At 38.5% G+C, this 22,927-nt stretch overlaps 1 protein-coding gene across 1 annotated transcript in view; it reads right to left on the reverse strand.

The window, feature by feature from the left end:
• The window catches only part of LOC134324986 (AT-rich interactive domain-containing protein 1B-like), a 318,447-nt gene extending 311,416 nt beyond the window's left edge, over window positions 1–7,031 (reverse strand). Inside the window, exon 1 of the mRNA XM_063006964.1 lies at window positions 6,188–7,031. Coding sequence (XP_062863034.1) covers window positions 6,188–6,982 — 795 coding nt within the window. The 5' untranslated portion in view covers window positions 6,983–7,031. The remainder of the gene's footprint in view (window positions 1–6,187) is intronic.
• Between the last annotated feature and the right edge of the window lie 15,896 nt (window positions 7,032–22,927).

A 22,927-nucleotide genomic window follows, 5' to 3' on the forward strand; every position in this document is an offset into this window, starting at 1 on the left:
ACCAAAGTAACAAAGGCTACCATAAGTAACACACTACGCCGAGAGGGACTCAAATCCTGCAGTGCCAGGCGTGTCCCCCTGCTTAAGCCAGTACATGTTCAGGCCCGTCTGAAGTTTGCCAGAGAAAATATGGATGATCCAGAAGAGGATTGGGAGAATATCATGTGGTCAGATGAAACCAAAATGGAACTTTTTGGTAAAAACTCAACTCGTCGTGTTTGGAGGAAGAAGAATGCTGAGTAAACACCATACCTACTGTGAAGCATGGGGGTGGAAACATCATGCTTTGGGGCTGTTTTTCTGCAAAGGGGACAGGACGACTGATCCGTGTTAAGGGAAGAATGAACGGGGCCATGTATCGTGAGATTTTAAGCCAAAACCTCCTTCCATCAGTGAGAGCATTGAAGATGGAACGTGGCTGGGTCTTCCAGCATGACAATGATCCCAAACACACCGCTCGGGCAACGAAGGAGTGCCTCCGTAAAAAGCATTTCAAGGTCCTGGAGTGGCCTAGCCAGTCTCCAGACCTCAACCCCATAGAAAATTTGTGAAGTCCGTGTTGCCCAGCGACAGCCCCAAAACATCACTGCTCTAGAGGAGATCTGCATGGAGGAATGGGCCAAAATACCAGCTACAGTGTGTGCAAACCTGGTGAAGACTTACAGGAAACGTTTCACCTCTGTCATTGCCAACAAAGGTTATGTTACAAAGTATTGAGTTGAACTTTTGTTATTGACCAAATACTTATTTTCCACCATAATTTACAAATAAATTCTTTAAAAATCCTACAATGTGATTTCCTGGATTTTTTTTTTCTCATTTTGTCTCTCATAGTTGAAGTGTACCTATGATGAAAATTACAAACCTCTCTCATCTTTCTAAGTAGGAGAACTTGCACAACCAGTGGCTGACTAAATACTTTTTGGCCCCACTGTAATGGTTCATTAATTTAAGACTATGATTTAACTGTAATGGCTGTCATATTACTGGTCCTAAGTAATCTATTTTAGTCATTTTTAAATTTGGCATTTTTTTCCTAGCTGTACTATTCAAGGTAGTTCAGGCCACTCCTCCTTACCTTGCATATTATTCATTTTGAAAAAATCAAGGGGTTGTCATAAATTACTAACATTATTTTCATGTTTTCAGGAACTGTTAGTGAGTATACTGTCCTAAATAGTTTGCTCTTATTAGATCAGATGTGTCATATTCACTGATTTATTTAATACTGTAAACATGTGTTAAGAGAAAAAAAACAATGGTTAAATATCTTTATTGTTCAATAACATATCAGAATTCAAATTAAATTTATAAGGAAAATGACAAAGAAATTATATTTTTTACAGTTTTTAACAAATATCTTTTTTTAATGCATTTTCTCCCCATTTTCCTCCCGATCTAGCGCACCCAATTTTTGTCCTCCGCTGCTGAGAGATACCAGATTGCATCCAAGGACAGCATGTCGCTGTACACGCCTCTTCCGACACGTGTACAGCCCTTCTCTTCTCGCCCCTGCACTCTGCACGGGCGTCTCTTCCGCCAATCAGGGTCCTTACACAGCATATGAAGACCCACCCACCCACACACACATAGTCCAGCCCCCACCCTGCAGATACAGTGGCCAATTAGTATCTGCTGCAGTCACAGCCAATTATGCCTGCTAGATGGCGCCCAGCTGACCGGTGACGATACTGAGTTTCGAACCGAGGAGTTCTGTGCTGGTGTGCTAGCGGAATATCCCGCTGCGCCACCTGGGCGCCAAGAGATGCCCATATTTAATGACTATAGGCGTAAATTGAACCATTTTTAACAATATGGGTAAATTTTTGCCTCAAGAAAGTTGCATTTTACAGGGTTTTAATGCTGAACATGAACAAATCCTAATTAATTCAATTTACATTTACAGCATTTAGCAGACGCTTTTATCCAAAAATCTGAATTATTTTTGAACATTTACAGAACTAACAGGAAACTTGACACTATATTACAAAAATACTATTTTAAGATACCATAGGAGGCGGCACGGTGGCTCAGTGGGAAGTACTGTCGCCTTACAGCAGGAAGGTCCTGGGTTCGATCACCAGGTGGGGCGGTCTGGGTCCTTTGCATGTTCTCCCCGTGTCTGCATGGGTTTCCTCCGGAAGCTCCGGTTTTCTCCCACAGTCCAAAGACATGCAAGTGAGGTGAATTGTAGATACAAAATTGGAGATTCTGATTGTAACCAAAGTGATGTTAAACATGATGTTTAAACCCTAAAAAATTAATAAGATACCATGGCCATCCATTACTGGGTTTCCAAGAGTATGCAAAGGGCCAACCATAAAAACTAGTCAAGAAACAACACGCCTGAACACTACAGTACTACTTTGTATAATGCTGCAGTTTTTACAAGTTGTATCATATCTTCTTCATTGCAAAGTGGAACCAAACATGGCTTTAATAAATAATAACTTACAACCACAAAACAGAATCTCACAATCTCAGAACCGGGACGATACAAAGTCTTCTTTCTCAGCTGATTTGTATCAGTCATGTAGGATGTATTTTAGTAACAGGCAGAAAGCAGAGCGCTTTCCCTGTATTAGAGAATCGCTAGAGACGAACACACATCAGCATTTTACTGAAAGAGGGAGCACTCAGCATTTTTCTATTTCCATGTGGCCAGTATGGAAAGACGGAGTCAGTAACATGTCAGACTTAATGTGTACTTAAAGCAGCCGAGCTGAGAGGACACACACGACAGCCTCCATTATTCACACTTTAAACCTGGACACCAAAACAAGACCAAGCGCACCAGTTTCACATGTATAAATAAGTTATCAAAGCATGAGTTCAGCTCTTAAACCAAGTCTACTGTAATAATGACCTCATTAGAGTAGTTTTATGGTTTGTGGAGTTCATTAAGCCTGGCATGTGAATAAAAACAAAATTACTGAACACTGAATCACTGCCAAAAGTCAACGTGTTGATTATTATTACTATTCATTAAATCTAAGCTTTATTTAAAAGGACACTAACTATACTTATTAAACCCATCATTATAATATAGTACACAGTATGCAAACAACATGAATACTGTATATCCAGTAAAACCAAAATATATTATAAATATTATAAATACTATATACAGTATATATTAACGTGCTAAAGTTAACACAGCTTTGTATGCCACATGCTTCTGTTTACATTATGCTATAATATGCTGTTGTTTTGCAAATAATGGTACCAGTAATCCTTGAAAATGCTACAACAAAAAGCAAATAATTTTTAGGAAATTTAAAAGTATAAGCTAAATAAAAGCTAAATAAATGTTGCAGTTTTAGGTAAATCCAATTTTTAGAAGTTATAACAGTCATTTTAGCTGTCTAATAATGACAACATGATATGTGTCATATACTGTACTACACAGTGTATTGGTAATGCTGTTAAAATAATGTTAGCCTATAAGCATTTTATAGGTAGTAATATCAGTAACTTTCAAAATGAACCTACAACATTATACTAAATAAATTATTTACACACTGTCACTCAAATGACTGTATTAACAGTCCAAACTTTACTGATTTATAATTAACAAATAAGTATTTTACAAACAAATGTTTAGTAAATGTAATCAATATACTGACAATGCATCTTGGCCATGTTCAGTGCATGTCATGGTATGTCACATATGTCTAGCTAATACATTTTTATAAAAACCCAATGAACTGGGGTGGTACCATCAACATAACGGCTTTTACATACCTTAAGTTTGCATATTTTTACATGACAAGGTACATCAATGTCAGCTGAAATATTACAGTGTACTAGTAAAGGGTACAATAATGTACTTTGCCATGTAAAAATATACAAACTTGTACACTGTGTGTGTGTGTGTGTGTGTGTTTAGGACCAGTCATGCATTACAGGGACCTTTAGAATACAGTATAATACCATACAATACCATACATCCACTATTTATATTGCTAATAAAATATTTAGCTAGGGATTTGAAATATGTAAACCTAAAACACGTGTGTGAAGTGAGGTGTATGTTTACACTACTATTACAGAATAATACAAACCTAAAGGCTCAGTTACTTATTTTTTAGAAACAGCAATTTCTTTTAAACAGCACAGTTTGACAGAATTTGTTGTTGAATATTTGACACTATTAAGACAAAAAAATCTGATTTTTATCAGCGTATATAATCAAAATACAATTTCTGAGAAAATCACAGGTATTATTTTCACTCTATTTTATACTGAGTGTTTCTGCATGCACAAACCTTTTTATTACTAGTAGTTTATTTCTTTACTTAATTTTTATAAATGTTAGAATGAAAAACATTTTAATTGTTTATTTTCACTCAATCATTCCAATGACGGCAATTAGCAGATGCTTTTATCCAAAGTGCCTTACACTTGTTACTGAATACAATGTAAGCAATTGCGGACTAAGAGCCTTGCTCAGTGGTCCAACAGTGGCACCCTGGCAGTGGTGAGGATCGAACCACTGACCTTCTGATCACTAGTCCAAAGCCTTAACCACTAATCTACTTTTGTATCCTGTTTATAGTACATATGCAAAAAATGAAAGCACAATATAAAGAAATGACTCACAATTATAGCAAATGAGGATTAAAACCAGGTCCTCAGGACCCATGCTGCTGTGTGGCGACCACTCCACCAGCTTCCAAACCCAGCTGTCCCAAATTAAACTTACTATTAATTAATATTTTTTAATCAGACACCTACCGCTTTGCCAACACTACAGCAAACCTTAGAAAATTAAATCTGGCACAAACAGTGAAACATGAAACTGTCTTCAAGTGTTGTTAAATGGTGTTTCACCCTATCACCCATCCCTAACATCAAGTCTCTCACAAAAAAAACACTTCACTAACCTCCTAAAAGCTTCTCAAATGCTTTTGAAGAAACCCCTGACCACCTCTTACCAAACAGTTAATGTTTCAAGTCAACAATACTTTAACCATTCAAAACAACCATAAAGCACTTTGCCTGAAATCTCACAAAAAGATGAAAACACACAAGAAAGTGATTTCGCCCTTATAATTTAATGTATCGCTTTTGTGGAGTACTAACAGTATCCAGTAACCACACAGCAAAAAATATTAAAAGAAGAACAAAGTGTAACCGCTCTAATAAGAAAAAATATTTTATCTACTAAAAAGAGCAGAAGCAAACTTTTCCAGTTAAAAATAGAATACATAAAGGTTTCAATGTTTTATTCCATTAAGCAGCATTTTATGGCTGATCTGTTTTCCGAGACACAACTAAATATTTAATTATGAATGTTCACAAAATTTGGATTTATTTATCTAATAAATTTAATTATTTTTTGTGGAGTAAAAAAATATTTTTTACTCTTAGATCAATTTTTCAGCATACTGGAGCTTTGCAGTAGCCACGACACCTGTTAGGCCCACTATGTGCCCTGTATTACATATTTCTTTAGTTTTATTGATTTATTATAAACTTACTATTCTAATAACTGTATTAAAAGCACGTTTTTACATTTGTTAAAAAGTTAAAATATTTACTGTTATATATTATGTAGTATTTATTTATTTAAACTGTTTTTTATCTAAGAAGTTTCACTGAATCCTTGGTTTCATAAATTTTTACTTACTTTGTCCTGATCATGGTCGCGGTGGAAACCATGGCCGCAATACGAATACACACTCTACAGGCACCAGTGTTTTACTGAGAATCACACACTTATTCATTCACGTATTTAAACGCAGATTTGTATAAGAACTTCTATATTTAAGTAGCTAACTCACATGGACAGGAGAACATGCGAAACCACTCAAAATGACCGGTGACAGGGATCGAAACCAGGTTTCCAGGACCCATGCTGCTGCGCCACATCCACTCCACCAGATGCACGCCTGTGCTGCAGTGTCTAATTTTAGTTACACCAATTTAAGTGCATTTTAGGTTAAAAAATAAATACTGCTCACGTTTGCGGCAAATTTACTGTGAAAATGAGTGTTTAGCGGACAAACCCTGCTGTTAAGGAATTGTGTCCTTCTAAGGGTCATTTTCAAAAAAGGACCCTATAGACCCAGCAGGTGTGGATTGGTAAGAGTCGGCCCTTACTAATCTAGCCCATATTTATGGCAGAAGTGCGCAAAATGTGCGGGTGGGTAACAGGTGCTTTTTGCGCTGGCTTTATGTTTACCTGGTTTCGGTTGGCACTCTGTGCGCTGTTTGGCCCGGGATGCGCTCTCTGTCCCGGCCAGCCATGTCCTGTACCACCGTACTGCTGACCAGGATCTTTGGAGCCGCTGTACTCGTAGTATCTCATCATAGGACCGGGGGAGGTGAGAAGCTGGTTGAGGGTGGGTGTTGAGCCTGAGGGATGCTGATTGTGTCCCGGGAAGCGCGCAAAACCTCCAGCGCTGTTGGCGGACGCAGTCGGTGCGCATTTGTTCTGACCGGGGCTCGGGTTAGTGTATCCTGCGCTCCCGTAACCCGAGTACCCGTACTGGCTCTTTTGATGCCCTTCGTGGGAATTTGGAGCAGCTTCGACATGATTACTGGCCGGGTACATTAAAGTGCCATGCTGATCGAAGTACGATCTTGAACTTCCATAATAGTGATTGAAGTCTGAGCCCGGTGTTTTTCCGACGCCCCCTCCTGCACCTCCTGCGCCCTGGGCATGGGTGGCATGGGGAGTCGGTGCCAGGCTGATCTGCTCGTACCTGCTGCAGGGCTGATCTTCAGCGCTTTTTCTCAGCATGTGCTGATCAGAATTGGATCCGATGACATTGTCTCTTGCCCCGGATCGTTGATTGTCGGTGCGAGGTCGATCCACATTATTATTGGTGGTGGTGTTGTTATTATTACTCGGGCTCCTCACGTCTCCTAGTCCTCCTGCTCTTTTTCCAGGGTTAATATCTTGTCCCAAAGCCCCTGATAAAGTCTTGGTCTTGTTATTAGACGTCGCCGGGGCTGATGCCACTTGCGCTGCCATGGTCACTCCGACATCCCGAAGAAAGATCAAATATATAAAAGGAACCGATATTATCTCCAAACCTTATAACTGTAAGATCAAGCCGTTTCCCTGTAGTATCCGAGGGTTAGATGATCAGGTTTCCGGGGGATGCTGCTGTCACTGAGGCTTCATGCTGAAAGTTTTGGGCTCTGATGGGGCTTGAAACTTTCTCAGTGTTACAGTAAAACACGCTCGGCTGTACTGAAGCGTCTGAGGTTCAGCATGACAGGAGCTCAGGCTGCTCGGCTCCTCATCTCCGCCTCCGTGCTGATCCCAAATCCAGGCATGGACTTCTCATATACTAGATCTGACTGTATCCTACAAACACAACAATGATCTTGATCACATGAGAAAAATCTGATTTTTTAAATAAATGTTAGAATGAAGTACACTCAACATTCATCACAATCATGGAATTTAGCAGATGCTTTTATCCAAAGTGACTTACACTTGTTACTAAATACAATGTAAGCAACTGAGGATTATGAGTCTTGTTCAGGGCGGCACGTTGGCTAGCGCTGTCGCCTCACAGAAAGAAGGTCCTGGGTTTGAAGGTCCTAACCCAGGCGGGGCATTTCGGGTCCTTTCTGTGTGGAGTTTGTGTGTTCTCCCCGTGTCTGTGTGGGTTTACTCCGGGAGCTCCGGTTTCCTCCCACAGTCCAAAAACATGCAGTCAGGTTAATTGGAGACACTGAATTGCGTTATAGGTGAATGGGTGTGTGTGTGTATGTGTGTCTGCACTGCGATGGACTTGTGCCCTGTCCAGGGTGTTACCGTGTGCCTTGCGCCCACTGAAATGCTAAGATAGGCTCCAGCACAGGGGCGTAGGGGGCAGGTGCACCGAGGCCCATGGCAGAAGGGGGGCCCTCCACGACCTGCACTTGCCAGGTCGTTATTATTTTTTATATTTTTATAAGTAAAATTAAAATAACTAAAACTGTGCATTAAAAATACCAGAGCCATTCATATATATTAGCACACACACACATGTACATATTATATATATATGAAATTTGTTCGCAGGGCAAACACACACACACATATTCACACCTAGGAGTATGTTAGTAGCTCTGTTAACCTGATTGCATGTCTTTGGACTGTGGGAGGACACTGGAGCTCCTGAAGTAACCCCCACAGACACCTTGCCACCCTTATTAATTCATTCATCATTTTTTTCCATTTGACTGCTCCTGTATTTAGTTTGCCACAGCAAATCTTGTCTGTATACCAGACTTGGCACAGTTTTTACACTGATGCCCTTCCTGATGCAGCCCTCCTATTTTTATCAGGGCTTGGGACCAGCAATAAGAGCACACTTACAAGTGCACCTCCCAATGACTAGGCTTTTACCGTCACACCCCTCCCTCGGACATTAGCCAATCACATTCGTGCAAACAGCCAGATGGCTGATAGCACAGCTGACATTTAAACCCTGGATCCGTGACTCTCAGCGGTGATGGGCTAGCATACTGTACCGATGTTTCACCAAGGCCCTCATTAATTAATTCATCTATCTTCATTATTTACTGATGCATCATCAGGGGTTTGAAGAACAGGAACACCCTGATGATCCATCACAAGGCACCACACACTCAAATCTTCACAATCACTCACTTACTTACATATTCAGTCACTTACTTCACTTACTTACACAATCACTTACTTACTCACTCACTCATTCACACTTCCACCCAACCATCCACTCACTTATCCCCTCACTCACTCACTCTTCTTTACTTACTCACTAACTCACTCACTCACTCAATAACTTACATATTGATTCACTCACACCCACTCACTCACTCACTCACTCACTCACTCTTACAGTATTTACCTACTCTTTCACTTAATAACATACACTCTCTTATTTACTCACTCATTTACTTACTAACATACACGCTCTTATTTATTTACTCACTTATTCACTTGTTCTTATTTATTCACTTACTAACTCACACTTACTCTCACTGACTTACTTAGTCAGTCACTCACTCATTTGTTTACCCACTCACTCATTACCTCACCAACACAGTCATTCTGCACTTTGAAGCAGCCAGTCCACCAAATGCATGTTAAGTACCCAGAAGAAACCCAGGTGAACATAGGAAATCCATGCAAAACTTTTTACAGACAATGAGCAAAGACAAGAAACAAACCCAGGTCCCCAAAACCCATGTTACTCTGAGAACCCCACTCTATCAGCTGTGCTGTGCCTCAAATAAATCAAAAAGATTCTTACCCTAAAGCAGTGCTATTCAGATGTTTTTGAATATCCACAAATGCCCATATATTTCTCATTAGAGCACCCTAAAATATCACAAATGAGGGTATTCATTATATGATTACGAGGGGCATGATCAGTTCCTATTTGTCCATTTATTTGGGTCAACTTTATTTTTTCATTTTTAATTTATTAAATTAAATTATAATAGTGACTAATGCATTTGTGTTACATGTGTACAATTAAATTATATTCTATAAGTAATATTCCTGTGTCCACATCATGTTTTTTCCTTCTGTTAAATCCACAGAATGAAACTGTTTAACTGCTATTAACAAAACCAAATCTGGTTATTTCAAATTATTACACATTACATTTAATTTAATCATTTTATTAAGCACATATCAAATACTATTTTACTGAACAAAATGAAATTAGTTATAAATATTAATTAATATACTGAAATTAATTTAATTAACATATCGAGTAGTAATTAAATACCACTTAAAAAACAACAAAATCAACTCCATATTAATTATTTGTTGTTAAATTACTAAAGCAATTAATAGTGCATATGAATGGATTTAATAAAAATATAAATAAATATGAAGTACGTTCAGGAAAAAAGTCCCCCGAGCAATTCTCCACATAAACCACATTAAAAACTACAGTGTGTTTGTTGAAAAGAATTGATTCAGTAAAGTGAAGGATAATGAAGATCATAACCTCTCTGTAATGTGTCAAATAAAAGTGATGTACAGCCAACACGTGCAGCTGTTACTCATAAATGTCACCATTAATCCTGCTTTATAGCTTCATCTACTTCTGTTAAATATGGGGGAAGCCTTTCACTCTTACAGGAATTGCAATGAACTGTTTTATTTGTAAATGTCATTTGTCATGTGTCGTTTCACACAGCTCTTAAGGCTTAGGTTCAATCCTCACCTCTGATTGTGTCCTTCTAGGTTTTTGCCAGGTTCTTTGGCATTCTAGCATCTCACAAAAAGCCTGTAAATGTATAGACTTCTCTTCATTTCTTCTGTGAGTATACTGTATAAAAGTGTGTGATAGCTTGGCAAGAAATGGTGCCCTGTCCAGAGTGTGTTTGGCCAGGGTTCTCAAGATAGGCTCTGCAGCAACAGCATATCTAACCAAAAGTAAAGCATCTACTAAAAATGACACTTTAATCATTGGATCAATATGATTAAGACAACCAAAGGAAATAACAACTTGCTGTTTTATTTTTCTTACAGACCCTGAGATTGCTACCAAATAAAAAAGCAATATGAAACAATAATATTGCAGTGAAAAAATTTCAAGATTTTAAAGATTTGGTAAAAATGCTGACCAAATTATGAAACCCACTCAATGGCTGGCAGATTGTAAGGAGGAGTGTGCATACCACACCAACTACCATACCATTTTCCTCATATTACACACTGATAAAATTATGCTGAAGATTATTCAACGCAGACTACAGCTGGACAATAAAAGAAAACTGTCAGAGGTGCAAACAGGATTCAGCAAAGTGGAACAAGAGATTTCATTACAGATGGATGCTGCATTCTACAAAACGCCAAGGAATTCAAGAAGCACGCCAACATGTGCTCAAGTGACTACAGCAAAGCTTTTCACTCTGTTGACCACATAAAATTATGAAAAATTCTCAGGAAGATGAAAATACCAGAACATCTCATTGTTTTAATATGGAATTCTTAGTCATGAAGGGAAATGCACCAACAGACTGGTTCCACATTGGCACAGAAGTTAGACGAGGCGGCATTCTGTCCCTATCCCTGTTCAACCTGTATACTAAACCTATAATGTGAGAAGCAATGGAGGAAGACGATGGAGGATTCAAGCTGGTTCAAGAAACGTTAATAACCTTCTGTATACAAATGAAAAAAACACATAACAGAAAATCAGGAAAAGCTCAAGGTCATTATAAGAAACGTTAAAGAACAAAGTAAAACTTCAGATCAATATAAAGAGGACAAAAGTCATGATAACAGAAGAAAACACTAACTGTACCATTAATGGAGATAAAAGGATCAAGCTTTTAGGATATACAACAAAGACTGGCACTTAGCTCAGCAAGAATAAAAGAAACTGAAAAATATTTAGATGTAAAAATTTGTCTCTCCAAACAAAGATCAGAATTGCCCAGAATACGGTCCTTTCTGTGGTTCTGTTTGGATATGAAAGCTAGCCAGAAAAAAAAGCAGAAGAGAAAGAATATCAAGGCCTTTAAACTTAGGTGTTGGAGAAGACTTTTAACAGAACCTTGGATAGCAAAAAAGACAAACAAATGTATCCTCGACCAAACCTCACCTTTCAGTCAAGCTTAGATAACCAAACTGAATCTCTATTATTGTGAACACATTATGAGAAGAACCAAATTATTAAAAAGACAGCTATGCTTGGAAGAATTGAAGGTAAAAGAGGAAGAGGATGAACAGCAACAAGATGAATGGATACAATTAGAGGAACAATGAACAAGCCATTAAGAAGCCTGAAGACCCAAACAGAAAACTGCTTGTTCTGGAAAAACACCATCCACATAGTCAGAATAGACATGACATAATAACAATCTATTCTTAACACAGCTGTGTAGAATAAAATGTATAATAATTTGCTGTTATAGAATCTAATTAATGATGTTATGCTTCATATTGCATGCTAAGCAATAGCATTTCTACACAAATAGTGTTTGTTTTAAATGGAGCTGCAAAAATCCATGTCTGGTTTTGAGTTTGCTCGGTGCAGCTCTGTTGCACCTGAGACTATACAATGTAAAGACTGTTTAAGATGTTTATTTTTAATATTAGCTTTCTACATATTATTTAAATACATATTAATATACTTACTTAAATAGCTTTGCTAATTTGATTTATTTTAGCCTATATAGATATTTGTTATTTTCTATACTCTTGTAGCCTTTATCCACAGTCATGTAATGGCAACACTGTCCTTTACGTTTACTGTTGTATCACTTTTATAAGCACTAACAGCAGGTCAGAAGTTTAAAGAAACTTGTAAGGGACAGACTACTTGCACTGCTAGCCATGGCTGCTTAGGGATCACATCATCATTTTGCCTAATTTGTCATTTGTCAGTATAACTGACAACAGCTGATAACTTCTCTGTGCCCATATAAATAGACTTAGTTTGAGTGCACCCTGTAAACTGCTTCAATATCATTACAATATAAAAGATGAAGTTCTATACAGATCTCAAAATGAATTACATACAGTATATCAAAATTCAGTCATATCAGTCACTTTGAACCATTTCTAAGCAGCTTCAAAACAAAATGCTATTAAAAACAAAGTCCATGGAACAGTGGTCTCTTTAACAAGGTTGGGAAAAAAGACCAAAACTTTCACTTTATACCTCAGTTTAGATTATCATTAAGGCAAGAACCAATAAAAATAGATTTAAGATCAATTTAAAAGCTACTGGAACACAGATTGCAAATCAAGTGAGCTTTCATTGCCATTGGCTGAGAGATCTAGCAAAGTGTTCTCATTCTAATGTCTTATTTGTATCATATTGTCATTAATTTACTGAGGAAATGTAACAACAATGCTTAGACTTTTATTTCAAAAAAGTAAATCTTATGTTATTTTAACATTCTTCAGTCCCAGAAACAGTGTTAATACTTGGTCCTTAATAATTCCCATATATTTCAGATGCAGAAGATACAGATATTAAAATAGGTTAAAAATGTGCTATTAATTACAACACAGATTTTCACATTTAATACATGAACACTTTTACTAGCATAATTTTTAAAAATATTTTTTTAACTGCTTTAAGCTGGTCAGTGTCACAGCGGGTCTGATACCACCAGGAAACACTGGGCGCAAGACAGGAATACTTTTAACAAGGCTCCAATCTATCACAGGGATTTGGCAATCCTCCTACTCAGATACCCCCTGCAGCTATTCCCCCACATTGTCAATCATGTCTGTGAAGACTCCGGCCGGCAGAAAGCACTCAGATACTATAAGAAGTATTGAAATAGTTTTGTATATTATTTGCTACTCAGAGCTCCAGACCAGTATTGTATCAAATTATGTATGAATTTCTTGTTTCTGGTCCAAATCTCTGATGTCTAGATGAAAAGTCTAAATTGACTGGCCAAACTGAAAGCAGATTTAAATCAGATTTAAAACAGATTTTAATTTACATGAAATTGTGCATCAGATCAAATAGCAAAAAAGTTAGCAAAGTGATTTTTTAAATGTTTTGTGCCTTTTCCTGCTCAAATCTGATATGGCAAAAAAATGTGATTCTTTTGAGTGTAGCTTTAAACTGATCACTCATTAATGAATAGATTATCAGCATGAAAGAACAGATACGTCTGGAGTGAAAGATACATTTCTAAACTAAATCTTATGTAAATCGATCTAATTTATTCACAGTTAACCAAAGACAGAAATGTTTCCAGTTATTAATTTGACAGCAGTGTGCGAGTGAAATCAGCCTGTGTTCTGTTCAAAATCATATATTGGGGGTGTTCAGAGAAGCTTCTCCCCAGTGACAGACACTCCAATGTCCCTGAATTAATCTAGAGACATGCTGATCCTTCTGACTAGCACACAAGAACAATAGCACATCTCATTTGCATTAATGTTTAATTTATAACTGTAAGCCTCTTCTGATTGAGCTGGGCTGAAACAGAAATTGAAGACCCTCTGATACGGGGAATGAAATTTGGTTCCTAACAGCGGAGTGCAGGAACACACATGGTGCAGAGATGTCTGTGCAAGAGATGCTAATTTACTGTATTAGCAGGTATGAATATGGATGTCTTTGTGTGGATCTGCTAATGTGTTGGGGATGTGACTGTGGTATGGGTTTGAAGGGGGAAATGGGGGTGGGTACCATGACACTGTGTGTGTGTGTGTGTGTGTGTCTGTGTCTGTGTGTCAGGGAGTAGTGGAGGGGGATCTGCAGGGAATCTCCCCAAAAGCACACATATACTCGGCTAAGCACAGAAAGTGGGTCAACTTAAAAAAGATGGATGCACCGAAGCCCTGTACGACAGCAGTGCACCAGAATGTGTGTGTGTGTGTGTGTGTGTACTGTGCATGTACTGTATCTGTTTAAAACACATAAACACATCTAAAAGACACCATATTTTTACAAATACATCTATTTAGTGACGCTTCATGATAAATGTATCTACTTTCCTCAGATTCAAACATGACACAGACAAGCGGGCTGTCACGAGTCCACCTTGCTGTGTGGAAGTGCATCCGATTGATCTGAGGCCTTTTAATTTCAGGCTTGGCTAAATAACAGCATTTGAATTGATCAGCATACAAGGACAAGCAGGGAGACTGGAGGACTCAGAGATAGAGAGGATCAGCAGTCTCAGGGAGAGGCTCATAGATATCTCTCAAGAAATTAAATGCTACACAACAGCATAAATAAAACGAAGAGGAAAAAGTGAATGGTCCCTTTTTAAAGCTTCTGCTTTTGCATCTTTGGAATCCTTAATGATTTCAGACCATTAAATAAACCATATTGCACAAGAAAAATCTCCACCTTTTATAAAACGTAATTCGTGAAACATTTATTTAAAGAACAAAGATATTCAACCACCATATCACCCCTGTGAAAAAGTAGTTGCCTATTAATTAAAAATGTGAAGGCTCTTTTGCTCTGTTTGTTACAGAGCCACACTGCTATGTTGTCAGGCATGAAGTTGATTTTAGATTTGACCACAGCGTCTGTTTTAGGTTTAAGCCAGAACTAAAAAAGGACATTCTAAAATTAAAACTAGACTCATTGGACTGGTAGCATTGTCGCCTCATAGCAAGAAGGTCCTGGGTCCTTTCTGTGTGGAGTTTGCATGTTCTCCTCGTGTCTGTGTGGGTTTCCTCCGGGAGCTCTGGTCTCCCACAGTCCAAAAACATGCAGTCAGGTTAATTGGAGACACTGAATTGCCCTATAAGTGAATGGGTGTGTGTGTGTGTGTATGTGTGTCTGCCCTGTGATGGACTGGCGCCCCGTCCAGGGTGTTACTGTGTGCCTTGCTCCCATTGAAAAGCTGGGATAGGCTCCAGCACACACATACCCCCACACACACCTTGCGCAATCCTGATTGGATAAGAGGTTAAGAAAGTGAGTGAGAGAGTAATAGTAAATTTGCTTTTGTGTTTTGCGCCTGATGCAGCAAAATGAGAAACAACAGTGTTACAAACCTAGCACCATCTAAATGGGCAGATGTAGCATAGCTTTTAAGGTACTGGACTAGTAATCAAAAGGTCAGTGGTTCAAACCCCACCAATTCCAGGTGGCCACCGTTGGGCCCTTGAGCAAGGTCCTTAACCCTTAATTGCTTAGACAGTATATACTGTGCCAGTACTGTAAGTCGCTTTGGATAAAAGCATCTGCTAAGTGCCAAAAATGTACATCTTTAACTGTTTAGTTTTTTAAATAAAATCCTGTATTTGCTGTCAAAATCAGACATATGTGTCCAAACTGTCCACTGTTTCAGTAATGTGTTGTGAATAAATAGATACATTTGCATGAGTAAAGTACAATGATATTGTTTTTCCAGCTTATCCCAGTTCAACAGACATTGTACGGCACCCCTGGAGCCAAGAGGATTAAGATCCTTGCTCAATGACCAGCAGTGATGACATGGCAGACCCGGGATTCAAACCTACAACCTTTCAATTAACAACCCAAAGCTCCACCTACTAGGCCACCACTGTCCCGCAAATAACAAGCACATGGACCGGTGTCCACATACTTTTGACCATACTGTGAAACTTTTTAATAAAGCATTTCTAATACTGAACCAGGTTAGAAAGAAGACTAAGAGAGATTAAAAGACTGGGTTGTTGTGAGAGAGAAAGCTCTTGTGTGGTTTGGGCGATGTAGAGTGAAGTATCGTCCTGATGCCTGTCACTGGTTCAGCTCTTCTCATGCCTGTCTGTGCTCAAGTGTTTAGAGTGTTTCCACCCCAGCAGCAGTGCTCCAACACTGCATTTACATTCTCACTGCACCCACTCTTAATGGACTGTGCTGAATTTAACCAAATCCCTTTGATATGAAAATATAATTGGAAGAAGAAGTCATTGCTATTTGTGCTAATAATACGCTCCTAGCAGAGCTGAGTTTAGTACCCTGCACACATTCATCATGTGAATGATCTGTTTGACCTGAAGAAACTAAATATAGTAATAAATTATATTGGTTTAATATACTGTAGAGAAATACAAAGAGTAATACACTGTAAACTTGTCTGACAAGTCACACATGTGGTCATTCATTCATTCATAAATAACCACTTCCGAGAGTCTGGTGCCACCCATAAACACTGGATGCAGGGTGGAAATACACTTAGGTCAGGGTTTCAATCTGTCACCAGGAACCTATCAATGACAAATTTACTCACTCACTAGCACATAGGCCCAGTTTAATGTAACCAATCCACAATCTGCATGTATGAAGAAACAAGACTACACACACACACTGACATGTAATATATGACATACAGTGTATCACAAAAGTGAGTACACCCCTCACATTTTTGCAGATATTTAAGTATATCTTTTCATGGGACAACACTGACAAAATGACACTTTGACACAATGAAAAGTAGTCTGTGTGCAGCTTATACGTATAACAGTGTAAATTTAATCTTCCCTCAAAATAACTTAATATACAGCCATTAATGTCTAAACCACCGGCAACAAAAGTGAGTACACCCCTTAGTGAAAGTTCCTGAAGTGTCAATATTTTGTGTGGCCACCATTATTTCCCAGAACTGCCTTAACTCTCCTGGGCATGGAGTTTACCAGAGCTTCACAGGTTGCCACTGGAATGCTTTTCCACTCCTCCATGACGACATCACGGAGCTGGCGGATATTCGAGACTTTGCGCTCCTCCACCTTCCGCTTGAGGATGCCCCAAAGATGTTCTATTGGGTTTAGGTCTGGAGACATGCTTGGCCAGTCCATCACCTTTACCCTCAGCCTCTTCAATAAAGCAGTGGTCATCTTAGAGGTGTGTTTGGGGTCATTATCATGCTGGAACACTGCCCTGCGACCCAGTTTCCAGAGGGAGGGGATCATGCTCTGCTTCAGTATTTCACAGTACATATTGGAGTTCATGTGTCCCTCAATGAAATGTAACTCCCCAACACCTGCTGCACTTATGCAGCCCCAGACCATGGCATTCCCACCACCATGCTTGACTGTAGGCATGACACACTTATCTTTGTACTCCTCACCTGATTGCCGCCACACATGCTTGAGACCATCTGAACCAAACAAATTAATCTTGGTCCCATCAGACCATAGGACATGGTTCCAGTAATCCATGTCCTTTGTTGACATGTCTTCAGCAAACTGTTTGCGGGCTTTCTTGTGTAGAGACTTCAGAAGAGGCTTCCTTCTGGGGTGACAGCCATGCAGACCAATTTGATGTAGTGTGCGGCGTATGGTCTGAGCACTGACAGGCTGACCCCCCACCTTTTCAATCTCTGCAGCAATGCTGACAGCACTCCTGCGCCTATCTTTCAAAGACAGCAGTTGGATGTGACGCTGAGCACGTGCACTCAGCTTCTTTGGACGACCAACGCGAGGTCTGTTCTGAGTGGACCCTGCTCTTTTAAAACGTTGGATGATCTTGGCCACTGTGCTGCAGCTCAGTTTCAGGGTGTTGGCAATCTTCTTGTAGCCTTGGCCATCTTCATGTAGCGCAACAATTCGTCTTTTAAGATCCTCAGAGAGTTATTTGCCATGAGGTGCCATGTTGGAACTTTCAGTGACCAGTATGAGAGAGTGTGAGAGCTGTACTACTAAACTGAACACACCTGCTCCCTATGCACACCTGAGACCTAGTAACACTAACAAATCACATGACATTTTGGAGGGAAAATGACAAGCAGTGCTCAATTTGGACATTTAGGGGTGTAGTCTCTTAGGGGTGTACTCACTTTTGTTGCCGGTGGTTTAGACATTAATGGCTGTATATTGAGTTATTTTGAGGGAAGAATAAATTTACACTGTTATATAAGCTGCACACAGACTACTTTTCATTGTGTCAAAGTGTCATTTTGTCAGTGTTGTCCCATGAAAAGATATACTTAAATATCTGCAGAAATGTGAGGAGTGTACTCACTTTTGTGATACACTGTATATGCCCCTATATCAATAATGGTTTTTTCACATATGTTACCTGTAAGGTGATATATTATTATAACATACATGTATCCTCTGGATATTTAGATATGAAAACAGCCTATTCAGTGTAAACCTCCAGACCCTGCAACAACGCTGATGGTAAAAAACTCTAGTAGTATATACCTAAAAATATATTTAAAAATGCAGCCAATAAAACACATTTATTGCTTCTAAATGTTTTTATTTCATTAAACGTATAATTTGTCTTGTAAACTAAACTAAATTTTTCTAGACTTCAGAGCAATATTGATTGAGTTGGCATGACTTAGCCATAACATTAAAACTACCTCCTTGTTTCTACACTCACTGTCCATTTTATCAGCTCCAATTACCATATCTTCTACAATTACTGACTGTATTCTATCTGTTTCTCTGCATGCCTTTTAGCCCTTTTTCATGCTGTTCTTCAATGGTCAGGACTCTCACAGGACCACCACAGAGCAGATATTATTTAGGTGGTGGATCATTCTCAGCACTGCAGTGACACTGACATGGTGGTGGTGTGTTAGTGTGTGTTGTGCTGGTATGGGTGGATAAGACATAGCAGTGCTAATGGAGTTTTAAAACATCTCACTGTCACTGCTGGACTGAGAATAGTCCACCAACCAAAAATATATCCAGCCAACAGCGCCCCGTGGGCAGCATCCTGCGACCACTGATGAAGGTCTAGAAGATGACCAACTCAAACAGCAGCAATAGATGAGCGATCGTCTCTGACTTTACATCTACAAGGTGAACCAACTAGGTAGGAGTGTCTAATAGAGTGGACAGTGAGTGGACACGGTATTTAAAAACTCCAGCAGCGCTGCTGTGTCTGATCCACTCATACAAGCACAACACACACTAACACACCACCACCATGTCATTGTCACTGCAGTGCTGAGAATCATCCACCACCTAAATAATACCTGCTCTGTGGTGATCCTGTGGGGGTCCTGACCAGTGAAGAACAGGGGGAAAGCAGGCTAAAACAGTATGTAGAGAAACAGATGGACTACAGTCAGTAATTGTAGAACTACCAAGTGCTTCTATATGGTAAGTGGAACTAATAAAATAGACAGTGAGTGTAGAAACAAGGAGGTAGTTTTAATGTTATGGCTGATCAGTGTATTTGTTCAGTTCAAATTTGTAGTATTAAAAGATCGTATTTCAAGTGTTCAGGTGGTGCAGCGATGTAATCCGCTAGCACAACAGCGCCAACATTCTGAGCTCCCAGGTTTGAATTGTGGGTGTATATAATATATAGAAATAAGCATTTTTGACATATAGGTTACATACAGTATATGTCAAAAAATGTATTACACGTAAGTGAGCACAAATATTTCTATGGGCCACACATACTGTATGTCAACATATGAAATTGTTTCAATTTCTAATAGATTTCATATATAGTTTGCATTTTATATATGTACATTTGCCTATGGGCAGTAAGATTTTATGTGTACATCAGTGAAATTTGTAGGAACTGACAGAATGTGTAAAGTGTATGTACCATATTTACTGTATGTACCATGTGTTTATACCAACACATTACTTCTCAAGAACTGAAAAACAAGCAGCAAGTGAATTTGGCTGCTTTAAATTGCAAATATAAAAGCCTATCATATACAGTACATTACTTAACTGATTTTACTCTCCTGTTAGCGATGGGTATTGCTGGAACATAAACTTAATAATTAGGAGGGGTGTTTTCACACTTTCAGCCATATAATGTGGCTATTTACATGTAAAGCACATTGGATTTCCCAAGGAAATAAAAGGCAGCTAAAAGAACAGTGAAAATATAGTTTAAATATAAATTGAATCCATTTTGAAGTGAATAACTCTTTGTCACAAATAACATTTAAAATGGGTCTCCAGTGATGCATAAGTACCTGAGAGGGTAAAAGGAAAAGATTTGCTTTTTGAATGGTCACGTCAGCACTTACCGGGATGTAAATAGTAGCAGGTAAGTGCAGATGAAGAATAAGTAGGGGAATAATTAGAAGGATGACTGATAGTGCAAACATTAAGAATGACTCTTGTTCACACATGCATGAATTGCAGAAGCTTCCTTTGCATTTAGATATCATGCACTTATTCTAATGTTTCCACTTAAATAAAACATTTAGCCTTTTTAAACCACTTTTAAAACTTGGTGAAAGTTACCTTACTTATAAAACTACACAGAAACAGAATGAACAGAACATTAAAGTGTTTCTGTGACAGAAAAATGTCTAATTTGAATGGCTAATGGGACAAAACAGACAGAACCAAAAATTTACTTTTCAAAATGTCACCAAAGTGTTCTGAGAGAACAGCATTGTGTTTTCATTTCATTCATTCTTAAACTTTATGGCATTAAATGTCACTCTATCATTTTTCCTAATTTCAAATTTGCTTAAAAGAAATGCATCTACTGTGCCCATTGAAAAGCTGGGATAGCACACACCCCTGCGACCCTAATTGGATAAGCGGTTAAGAAAGTGAGTAAGAGTGAGTAAATATCAGCCTGAATGTAAACATGAAAGACAGAAGGTGGCCAGAGGCAAGAATCAAACCAAGGTCCACAGGACCCATGTTACTGCGAGGCACCCACTATACCACCATGTTGTTATTTTCATAATTATCAATTTAAATATGGTAATTCTTTAATTCACACCATTATACACCATAATGGCATCAGACTGGGAAATATCGCTCACTGAAAGTCAAGTGTGCTCCTCATTATTCACCAAAGTGGAGTGATTGTAAGGACCTTTTGTTGCCTAAATGGATCCAACAAGACACTGATATTGTAATTACACACAGACAACTCGACTGATGATATCGTAAGACAAGTGGATAATTTAATGTGGTTTTGTGTGTGCAGGGTGCTTTTCCGGTCTAAAATACCCATTTATCCATCTGTAGATGGCTTTTCATTATTTAGAGGGATGCAAAATCAGCGCAGACACTGAAGACAAAATACTTGCTTTCAACAGTCATCTTCAAGTATCAAACTACAAACAGCATTTTCTAAATTTTAAACAAATGTACAAATTTATAGATAATCATCAAATCTGTAAAGGTTCAGGTTGTGCCTCATGAGTGAAGTGTGAGGTAAAGCCCTGCACATGCAAGAATAGAAATTTACACAAATGCAAGAGGTTTAATCAAGGTAGGACAATACTGTGGTTAAAAAAGCCCTAACAAAAAATGGGACAATCACCAATAAATGAGGTGGCCAAAATCTGATACAACCCAAATTAATTGATAAACCTTAACAATATGCAATTAAACAGTTACAAATCTTTCGATATTTATATCAAATCAAATATAAAAAAACAATAACATTTACCAATCAGCATGTATATAAAGCATGTCCAATCATTTAATATTATTATGACTACAGTGTAATTAATTATTCAACTATTGTGCATGAAGTTTTAATTCCTGTTTAAATACCTTAAATACCTTATTTTTAAATCAATGGCAACCAAATTGATCAGCAAATGATGTATTTTTACTTAAAAAAAAATACACTGCATAAATACGCCTCCTATAATTAGAAAATTTGTGGTTTATAGACACACCCACGGTTACAATAAATCAAGCATACAGCCATGCAACTACATAGGCAATCATAAGCAATCGAGGTTGTACAGAAGTGTGGTCGTTGGATGTTTTCTCCAGCCAGTAGACGTTTTCTCCAGCCAGCTGTAACTGCTGTTTAGTGAACTGTAAACATCTTGGCTTAGTTGAGATGTGCGAGGCTACACAACTTCACAGGGTGGATCATTGAGTGTAAAGAGCTTAAAAGCAGTTTTTAAAACCACCCTTGTATGCATCATTTAATAGCAACTTCTCTGAAAATATAGCTTAAATATGGCTTATTATAATGTATATCTTCATTCAGAAAAATGTAATCTGTAATGTACATACAGTACACTCCTGTTTTTTTATTATTATTTAATACAAAACAAAGTCAAGTAGTTAAGCAGAGTTAAAATCTCATCTCTGCTACCAACCAGCCAGGTGTCTACAAGGGCATTGATTGGCGGGTAGGGATTTCTCATAACTGCTGCAGTTACGACCTCTGCTGGCTGATCAAGTCAAGTCAAGTCAAGTTTATTTGTATAGTGCTTTTTACAAAGAACATTGTCTCAAAGCAACTTTACAGAATCCAGGACCAACAGACTAAAAACCTCTGTTGAGCAAGCCGAGGGCAACAATGGCAAGGAAAAACTCCAGAAGAAGAAACCTTGAGAGGAACCAGACTCAGCGGGGACCCATCGTTCTTCGGTGGCCTAGTTAGGCCTTAAATAAAAATAGATGGTGCCTGCACAATGAGACTGGGGATAACTGAGAAAACTGCATGACTTTCTGTGCACGAAACAGATCTCCATATGACCCGCTAAGTAAAAAGAAACAGTCGGCTACTGCATGCGTGTTAAAGGGGGCATGTGTTAGTTACGGCTCTCCAAGGTTGGGAGTGGAGGTCTGCTGCAGTAGAGGTGAAATATGATTATACGT

This window comes from Trichomycterus rosablanca, chromosome 13 (assembly GCF_030014385.1).
Source record: "Trichomycterus rosablanca isolate fTriRos1 chromosome 13, fTriRos1.hap1, whole genome shotgun sequence".
Classification (NCBI taxonomy): domain Eukaryota; kingdom Metazoa; phylum Chordata; class Actinopteri; order Siluriformes; family Trichomycteridae; genus Trichomycterus; species Trichomycterus rosablanca.